This window comes from Bison bison, unplaced genomic scaffold, assembly GCF_000754665.1.
Source record: "Bison bison bison isolate TAMUID 2011002044 unplaced genomic scaffold, Bison_UMD1.0 scf7180017864256, whole genome shotgun sequence".
Classification (NCBI taxonomy): domain Eukaryota; kingdom Metazoa; phylum Chordata; class Mammalia; order Artiodactyla; family Bovidae; genus Bison; species Bison bison.
In genome coordinates this window covers 723,066-733,295 of record NW_011494828.1, presented here as the reverse complement: position 1 = coordinate 733,295, position 10,230 = coordinate 723,066, and the positions used below count along the sequence as shown (strand labels likewise).

Genomic DNA, 10,230 nt, shown 5'->3' with positions numbered 1-10,230 from the left:
TTTTCCACAGTTTATTGTGATCCACACAGTCAAAGGCTTTGGCATAGTCAATAAAGCAGATTTTGAAATAGATGTTTTTCTGGAACTCTCTTGCTTTTTCCATGATCCAGTAGATGTTGGCAATTTGATTTCTGGTTCCTCTGCCTTTTCTAAAACCAACTTGAACATCTGGAAGTTCACGATTCACATATTGCTGAAGCCTGGCTTGGAGAATTTTGGGCATTACTTTGCTAGCACGTGAGATGAATGCAATTGTGCGGTAGTTTGAGCATTCTTTGGCATTGCCTTTCTTTGGGATTGGAATGACCTTTTCCCGTCCTGTGGCCACTGCTGAGTTTTCCAAATTTGCTGGCATATTGAGTGCAGCACTTTCACAGCATCATCTTTCAGGATTTGAAATAGCTCAACTGGAATTCCATCACCTCCACTAGCTTTGTTCATAGTGATGCTTCCTAAGGCCCACTTGACTTCACATTCCAGGATGTCTGGCTCTAGGTCAGTGATCACACCATCGTGATTATCTTGGTCATGAAGATCTTTTTTGTACAGTTCTTCTGTGTATTCTTGCCACCTCTTCTTAATATCTTATGCTTCTGTTAGGTCCATGCCATTTCTGTCCTTTGTAATACATTAGCATATGCTAAATAATACACCCACAGGCCCCATGATAGCTCCAAGGCTGACCCTAAAAGGTCAAAAAATGGGTGGTGGCCCAATTGCTAGAAATCCTTACTCCTTCCCTCAAATAAATAATCCTCCCACTTAATAGCCTATGAAATGACCCAGCCCATAAAAACTAACCCCTCCTGCACCCAAGGGAGGCTCAAACTTTCTGAGTCTGACTGTATTCTGCCTATGGAAATCAAATCCTGCTTTCACTTTACTTTGACTCACTCTTGAATTTTTTCCTGACTCTCACTTGGTGGCCTGTCCCAGGGATTCTCCAGAGACCTAGGATATGATCATTCTCTTGTTCTCCTACAACAAAAATCAAGAGTTCTGTTTTGGCTATACATTTCAGATGTTATTAGACATTCATGGAGATTTCAGGGGAGAGATCAAGGCCAGAGGTACAGACTTGGTAGCTGAATACATAACACATACATGTGGTGTGTAAAGCCATGGGACTAGACAAAAATCACTTTGCTGACAAAGGTCCATCTAGTCAAAGCTAGGTTTTTCCAGTAGTCACATATGGGTGTGAGAGTTGGACCATAAAGAAGGCTGAGCAACCAAAGAATTGATGCTTTCAAACTGTTGTGCTAGAGAAGACTCTTGAGAGTCCCTTGGACAGCAAGGAGATCAAACCAGTCAATCCTAAAGGAAATCAACCCTGAATATTCATTGGCAGGACTGATACTGAAGCTGAAACTCTAATATTTTGGCCATGTGATGTGAAGACCTGACTCACTGGAAAAGAACTTGATGCTGGGAAAGACTGAGGGCAGGAGGAGAAGGGGGCAACAGAGGATGAGATGGTTGGATGGCATCATTGACTCAATGAATATGAGTTTGAGCAATTTCTGGGAGATAGTGAAGGACAGGGAAGCCTGGCATGCTGCAGTCCATGGGGTCACAGAGTCGGACATGACTGAGAGATTGAACAACAACAAGCAAAATCACACAGGGAGAAGGTGTTGCTATAGAGGTGGGACATAGGCTGACCCAACAGTCTAGTAAGAGAAATAGTAAAAACCAGCAAAGGAGACTTGGTGAAACCAGACTGCAGGAGGAAAAATCAATATTGTATCACAGAAGCTGAGAGAAGAGAGTGAGTTGTTTTTTGACCAACTGGGTCAAAAGCAACTGTGAGATCATGTAGGAAGCAAATGGAAAAATGGAGCTGGAGGGGAACTTGAAGTCAAGGAACTTGGAACTGTGCATTCCTAAACAGGATAAATTAATCTTATTTGGGGGGGGGTTATGTCTTTCACATATTGTTTAATCCATAGGTTAGCAAGGAGGGACTCATTTTGAAGATGGGTGATATGCAGCCTATTTTAAAAAATATTTAAAAAATTTACCAGCTTTATTGAGGAATAATTGCCATCTACAGAGCATGTCTACATGTGAATGGAGATGAACTGCCAGAGAAAAAGGGAGGGGGCAGCTTCAGAAGAGAAGACTGAGGGAATGTGCTTCAGAGAACAAGCAGAAGAAGTGGGGGGCCTGTGATGGGAGCAGGGACAGTCAGCTGTACAGGGAAAGAGAAGAGAGAAGGTGGGTGGCCTGCCAGGCAGGTTGGTAGGCTTGGAGGTGGGAAGGTGGGGTTCTCAGTGTAAAAGGAGGTGAAGTCATCTCCTGGCCTCTCCATCGCAGACACCCATGGCAAAGGACAAGGGTCACCAAGCCCTCTGAGCCTCTTCACCTTCTGTTCTCAATGGGACCCTCCCTGAGAGCCCACTTCCCCTGGAGCCTCCTCAGGGAAGGATGTCCTCCCCCTACCTCCACCGACCACCACACAGCACACAGGGCAGAGAGCACAGCCTCCATACCTTCCTCCTTCCAAACTATTCCTTTTTCTCCTCCAATACAAACAAAGGCAAACAAAACCCCAGGGCTTGGTATAGTACTTGGCACACCACAAATGTTCAGTCAATACTTGTTTTTTTTTTAAAGAAGAAACCAACCCTACCCTTACAAAGGTCAGTCCCTTCAGCCATATCGTCTGTGTCCCCTGATGTTGCCGTCATCCTGGGGGCGCGGGTTGGTGGCGGGGAGTGCTCCACCTTGGCCATGCAATTTGGTGTCCTCAAACTCAGAGAAATTAATCTCTGGTCGTCCTATCCAGTCACTGCTGTTAGGGCCCCACCTAAGGCCCGGCAGACCTTCCCGCCCCCGCCCTTGGCGGAGTTGCTGTGGAAACTGAGAACTGTATGCCTGCCTGCTAAGTCGCTTAAGTCGTGTTGGACTCTTTGCGACCCCATGGACTGTAGCCCGCCAGGCTCCTCTGTCCGTGGGGATTCTCCAGGCAAGAATACTGGAGTGGGTTGCCATTTCCTTCTCCAGAGAACTGTATTCTTGCCTTTAACTTCCGCTCCACCCATCTTGTGAAAGAGTTCCCCCTAGTGGACAATCAATGCACATGCAAGCTCTGAATTCCCAGGGACACAAAGACTATTTTGAAAGCGCCTGGTAAAAAAAAGGAAGAGTAATTCTTTAATTCAACAGACGTTTCTTGTACCCAGTTATGAGTCTGGCTTATCTGAAATTATTTTTAGGTGCACAGTTTTGCTGTTATCACACCAGCAGACATCAAACCAAGAAGGCAGTCCAAAGCTTCAGGCCCCTGCGGCCTCTGACAGAATAGGTTGTTAACTAATAAAAACAGAGGGACTCAAGATGGGGTCCAATATGGGAAGAAGGTAGGCCAGTTCAGCTCTGGAGGGCTTTATTGGAAAAACTGAAGCTAAGCCATATTTTCCATAAATTTATTCAACAAACTTATAGTGTGTACCACCCATTTTGTCAGGCCCTGAGCTGGAGAAAGATGAATCAGACCCCATCCCAGGCCTGAAGCTGCTCACTAATACAGTGTGCATGGGAGGACTCCTTCTCTCATCCACTCAGCAGACATGTACCCAGGACCTAACCTATGCTGGGGACTGTGCTGAGGGTATTAGGAGCAAGCGACACGAGCTACAAGAAAACTGTTCACTGTCTATGTAAAGGGCGGTATATTCTGGAGATAACTGCTCCAGGGGAGGGAGGTGCTGGAGGGGAGAGGGGTGAAAGGTGGGAAAAGGATGCAGGCTGACATTTGGATAGGGTTGAAGACAGGTCTGGAAAGGCCTCAGTGAAGAAAGCTTAAGCTGGGAAGTGATGGATGAGTGGGAGTGGTCACTTTGCCACATGGAGGGGGCGAGGGGAGGGAGGTCACAGAGCCACACAATCTAGTCTTCTCCAGGTTGTATGATTAAGTCTCCTGACATGATTCTACCGCCAGCTCACCCCCTTGCTCCAATGCCAGCTACAACTCTCTACTGGGCCTGACCTTGACCTAGGTGCCTCCACCACTCCACTCCCTCACCGGTGACTCCTCCCCAGCTAGGAGACTCTGCTCCAGCTGGAACCAATTCCAACATGGCACTGCTAATCAACATAGGCTTCCATGTATCCCTGCAGGGGTCAAACAAATACAAAGTAGACAGTGCTGCTGAAGGCAAGATAAGACAGACATTCAATTTCAACACTGCTTCTGAAAAAATAATCTAGGCTGGAAGTGAACCCCAGGATCTCAGGTGCATACCTTAACTCCAGTGCCTGTATACTCTTTCTGCCCACCCCCAGGCTTCCTGGACCTGAGGGTTCAGCCTGTCCTCCTGGACACAGGTGGCCCTTCCTATCTGGCAGACCTCCCTGTCCTGGCCTCCTTGGCTGGGCCACCTAGGTGGTCCCCAGTCATGTCCCTCCTCTCTCTTGCTGGGGCCTCTCTCCCCAGCTAGATCAGCACAGTCCATTTTGCTGTCTGAACAAAGGCCTTCCAGCTGGCCTCCAGCCTCCAGTCTCCCTGCAGTGCTGGCTCGCAATGCCATCTGGCATTCTAGGAACTCCACGATCTGGTCCTGGCGTACCTTCCTAGGTCTTCCTGGAGTGAGACCTCTACCAAACCTCCACCAAATGGCCTCCCTGCCATTCCCTAGACACATCTTGTACTTCCCCGTGTCTAGGCCTTGACACCAGGCTCCTTTCCAGAATGCTCTCCTCCTCTTTCTACCTTCCCTAATCTTCCCATCTCAAAGGCTCAGCTCAAATACCACCTTCTCAGAGAATCCCTCTTTGATCTCTCCTGTTGAAAACAGAATCTCCCTTTTCTGAACCATTGTAGGAGCAGGGAAGAAAAATAATATCCTATAAACACCTGCCATGTGCTACATTTTAAAAGCACAGGCTTTGGAGTCAGACAGCTCTGGTTTGAATCTGGTTAGCTGTATAAATGTGTGTAACAGCATCCTTCATCTCTCTGTGCTTCAGTGCTTTAGCTTGAAAAACATAAAAATGCCAACCCCCACCATTCATTCATTTGAACATTTGAATATCTAATATGTGCCAGAATCTATACTCTTGTGGTTATTTTGAGAATTAAATGGAATGATGCATGGAAAGTGGCTGGCGCATAGGCGACCCCAATAAATAAAAACCTATTAATACTACCATTATTCAATCTAGTTTCTTAGAAGAACAGTCCTCAGGGTGATTTCTATTGGAGGGGATGTGCCACATAAGTCCGGGAACCAGAGCCAGCCCTGGACCCAGGAAGATTTTAACAACTGCAAGAGCATGTGGCTGATTCCTAGTGCAGAACGTGACTGTCATTTTCTGCATAACTTGCCCATCAGTACCAAGGTAGCACCTTCCGTCTGCAGAGGCTGTCTCGGACACTCAATAAGGCTCTTTGTGAATAGGAGAAAACATCTCAGAGCCAGTCTGCCCAGTTCTCGTGGCCACCTTCGGCCATCTGGAGCAGACCCGCCCATCTCCCTTACCTTCATACTGGACTTCCAAGTGCATCGTGCAGAGCACCTTCAGCATGCAGTCCACGATGCTGGGGTGTGTGGTCCCGATGATTGACTGGCAAGACAGACAGGGGAACAAGTTGGTTACTCTTTCCATCTAGTCCAACTGAGAGAAGTGAAAAGCTGACTTCCAAACAGCCAGGTGGCCTGGCTGAATGGGGAGTTGGCAGGGACAGGCGAGCAGCAGTGAGTCACAGGGCCTTGGCCCCCACACTGAAGAGGTTCATTTCTTCTGGAGAGGAGGGGTGGAGATGGGCAGCCGGAAATCTCCCGAGAATCTGCCAAGGTTGCCACTGGACCGCCTGGCTCAGGAGGCACTCAGTGGAGGCTAGCCGGCCATTGCTAGAAGTGCAGACACCAGTTGGCCATCTGGGATGGGCACAGGCCTGAGAGAAGGGAACTCATCTAAGATCCTAAGTCTCTTCTTCAGCAAGACCTCACCCAATCAGGCAGCCCCCCGCCCCGTCTGCATCTTCCACCCCTGCCTGCGCATAGGGTTCCTGTGCTTCGGCGTTAAACATCCTCACACTCACCCAGCTTCAGTGCAACTGCCCTTCAACTCTGTCTCTTCTCACTACTGCTCACTCCCTCTTTATACCTAAGCTTCCGAGGGGAAGCCACGTCTCTGTCCTCCATGTATCCTTTGACAGGAGGCTATAATTTTTGTTTTCCTGCCATTGAATAGTCCCCCAATTCACCAAAACCTTTCCTGCTGGGCCCAGGTCTGTTGTACCCACACAATCTCTCTACTGTATTTGAGCCAGCCGATCATGTCCTGCTTCTTGAAACTCCTTTCCATTCATTTTCACAGATCTGTGCTTTTCTTTTCTCCTTCTACGGCTTCTGGTTCTTTTTCAAAGAGGCAGCATGGTATATGGAGAGAATAAGCTCTTGAGGTAGAGCTGGATTTAATAGTCACTTAGTAAATATCTTCCATGTGAGGCCTTGAATAAGTCACTGAACATCCTTCTAAGGCTTGGTTCCATCACCCGTCAAGGGGATAATAGTCCTTGTCTCCATCAGCCATTGTGAAGACTGAAAGAGGCAGTGTAAGTAAAGCCCTGAGCACAGTGAAGGAGGCACTGAAAACATGGGAACTGGAAATAATAATGCTAATTAGATTTTTACTGGTCTTCTTCCTGAGCTCATCTCTCAAATGTTGGTGGTGTTCCTTCTCTTCTTACTTGGTACACTCTACCTGGGTGATCTTACTTACTTCTACTCTTTCAGATACCACTTCTCCACTCAGAAACTCCAACAAAAGGCCATCTTCATTTCGAGTCTCTCTGGAGCCTCAGACTTTAATTTCCTGCTGTCCTGTGGGCGTCTCTACTAGATGTCCCCAGCAGTGATTCCTCAGTGCAGCTAGGAATCATCATTGCCTGGGGAAACTTAAAGGCCCCCTGAAAGCTGTCAGATTCTCTGGGAGCGGGGCTCAGGATTTAGTATTGTTTGCACAAGTGACCCATCTATATCTTTGCAACCAACTTGGCCTGCTGCTCACATGGGCCCTTGGGAGCCATTGAGACTCATCAAGTTTATTGGGTAAAAACCTAACTCCTCCAAAAGCAAATCCATGTTTCCTGTTCTCTTGGTGGAACACAACTCACCCACAAAGTCCAAAACTGGTGTCTTCTTGATGGCCTTTCTTTTTTGTTTTAAGATTTTTTAAAAAATATGGACCATTTAAGAGCGATGGGTCTTCATGGATGTGGGGCTTTCTTTAGTTGTGGGCTACTTTCTTTATTTTGGGGCTACTCTTCATTGCGCTACTTGGGCTTCTCATTATGGTGGCTTGTTGCAGAGCTTGGGCTTTAGAGGGCACAGGCTTCAGTAGCTGTGGCTGTCAGGCCCTAGAGTGCTGACTCAGTAGTTATAGTACATGGGCTTACTCTCCTCGAGGCATGTGGATTCCTCATGGCTGAGGGATTGAACCTATGGCCCCTGCATTGGCAGGCGGATTCTTAGCCACTGAGCCACCAGGGAACTCCCTAAAGTCTTTATTGAATTTTCTATAATCTTGTTTCTGTTTTATGTTTTGCTTTTTGGCCATGAGGCATATGGGATCTTAGCTCACCAACTAGGGATCAAACCCCCACTCCTTGCATTGGAAGGTGAAGTCCCAACCACTGGACCACCAGAGAAGTCCCTCTTTGATCTTTTAGTTGTCTATGCGCCTGCAGCCCCTCCTGGAGCTGTACTGAGAGCTTTAGATGGTTCATCTCAAAACCTCTCTTGCAGTCATGGTGTTCCCGCCTCACTAGGCATGGTGTCTTCATGTGGTCATCACCATGCCCCAAAGCTGACCTTTCTGTATGCCAGGGCACCCAGAGGAAGGCAGGAGCCAATGGAAGAAAGGCAGTGTTCCCATGCATTGGAGATCTGGTTCCTTTCTGCACTTACATGCAGCCTACAATGGCACCCTGCTTCTTTCCCTATCAAATTGACTCCTTTAATCTTTTCTACAGTCCTTCCATCATCCTTGTTGCTTGTCTCAACCACTTTTAAGTCTGCCAACATCTTTCTGATCCTTAAGTAAACAGGACAAATCAGTCTGCTGGGAGACACGAACTCTGCCCTGCTCTGGCCTTCTGGAAATAACGCTGATTGAACAGCAGACAGGCAGTGGGAGGTTGAGCTGTTTCTCATGCCTGTGTGGAGTGCAACTGTGGAAGGTAATTGTCAGATTACTGAGTTGGAATCAGAATCACTGGAGTGTGTGGTCTGGGCTTACCTGGGCAGTCCTGAGTGTCTGCAGGGCCAGCTGCTGAGCTTTCGGGGATGCACACGGCAGCAGAGCTATCAGACCTTTGTACACTTGATTCTGGTACTTGGGATTACCGTGGATCAAAGAATCCAACAGGACCTGCACTTCTTCCTGAGTCTCTTCTGACTTGGACTTTGCTAAAAATTCTGCTATGGATCGTACACCTGAGCAAAGGAGAGAGGAGATGCCAGGTGGGAAGGGGTTTATGAAAAGTATCCTCACTTGAGGTTATATAATATGAGATAATAGGATTAAGATCTATTTAACCAGTCCTGTTCAAAGCAACATCGAGGCTCTGTTCTCATGCTGCATCACTGTTTTTTTCATCTCATGGTTATGTATCCGGAGGATTTTGTTTCAACCTAGGCATGTTAGCTTGTCAAAATCTGTTTTCAAATTTAAAATGGCTCTGCAAAATGCACAAATAAAACTTGCCTCTTTGATGGTTGTATGATAACTAACACGTAGGTAGCAGTCAGCACTAGATGTTTTAACAAATTCTACTATATTTAGTCCTGGAAACTACACTGAGAGAGAGGTGTTAGTCCCATTTTATGAATAAATACACCAAGGCTCAGAAAGACATGAGAGAAGGGCAGTGAGGGATGCACCTTAGAGAGGGGTGCGTGGAGACGGCCTCTCCCGTGCATGTCTCAAGCAGAGTGCTTGGGGAACACCCTGAAGTGACTGGGTGACTTCCTCTCCTAACTGCCCTGGAAGCTCTCTGAGGATAAGGACTGTATTTTATTTAGCTTTGTATTCCCAGCACCTTAGAGTATGCATGCATGCTCAGTTGCTTCAGTTGTGTCCGACTCTTTGCAACGCTATGGACTATAGCCCACAGGCTCCTCTGTCCATGGGATTCTCCAGGCAAGAATAATGAGTGGATTGCCATGCCCTTCTCCAAAGGATCTTCCCAACCCTGGGATTGAACCTGCATTTCCTGTATTGCAGGTGGATTCCTTATCATTGAGCCACCAGGGAAGCCCAATTTAGTGTATACCTAGCACCATATTTAACAATTTTAGTTCAATTTTATTTCTAGAATTATTCACAAATGACTCAATAACTCTTTGCTGAATGGATGCATGAAAAAGGATATATTTGAAATGAAGTATTTCCAAAACTACCACGAAAAGATATGAGCAAATGATGAATCAGGAAAGTCATAAATCTCGGTCTTCTTGTGGTGAATATGGATGGGAGCTAAGTGAGTCCACTCTACAGAATGCTTCCTGTGCAGCCGGGTCCCTGGGGCATTTTCCTTTAGCAGTTCTGGGGGTCCCCAGGGAGATGGGGGTGGGGAGTGACACCCTCGTCCTACATGATACCCACCGTAGCTTTCACAGATGAGCTCCTTGTACTTCCTGCCGGAGTTTGCAATCACCTGAAGTAGCTTGATGGATTCCTTCTTGTCCTCCTCCTTGATCTTATTCAACGCGAGTATTTCCAAGAGTGTTAGGACCCCTCCAACCTCAAGAAACTCTATGAGGTATCGATTACTGTCCAGAGAAATAGAAAAGTAGAAATAAGACACTTGTCAAGTTCCTTGGCACTAACTTTTCTAAGGTTATGATGCTTTTGAACTATGGTGTTGGAGAAGACTCTTGAGAGTCCCTTGGACTGCAAGGAGATCCAACCAGTCCATCCTAAAGGAAATCAGTCCGGAATATTTATTGGAAGGACTGATGCTGAAGCTGAAACTCCAATACTTTGGCCACCTGATGTGAAGAACTGACTCTTTGGAAAAGACCCTGATGCCGGGAAAGATTGAAGGTAGGAGGAGAAGGGGACGACAGAGGATAAGATGGCTGGATGGCATCAGTGACTCGATGGACATGAGTTTGAGCAAGCTCTGAGATTTGGTGATGGACAGGGAAGCTTGGCATGCTGCAGTCCATGGGGTCGCAAAGAGTTGGACACGACTGAACCAAACTGAACCTTTCT

At 47.0% G+C, this 10,230-nt stretch overlaps 1 protein-coding gene across 1 annotated transcript in view; it reads right to left on the bottom strand.

The window, feature by feature from the left end:
* The window catches only part of LOC104994360 (chromosome unknown open reading frame, human C1orf228), a 46,640-nt gene that overhangs the window by 26,647 nt on the left and 9,763 nt on the right, over positions 1 to 10,230 (bottom strand). Inside the window, exons 3-5 of the mRNA XM_010847892.1 lie at positions 9,619 to 9,785; positions 8,251 to 8,447; positions 5,487 to 5,571 (exon numbers count right to left, since the gene is read on the bottom strand). Of these exons, the coding sequence (XP_010846194.1) occupies positions 5,487 to 5,571; positions 8,251 to 8,447; positions 9,619 to 9,785 (449 nt within the window). The remainder of the gene's footprint in view (positions 1 to 5,486; positions 5,572 to 8,250; positions 8,448 to 9,618; positions 9,786 to 10,230) is intronic.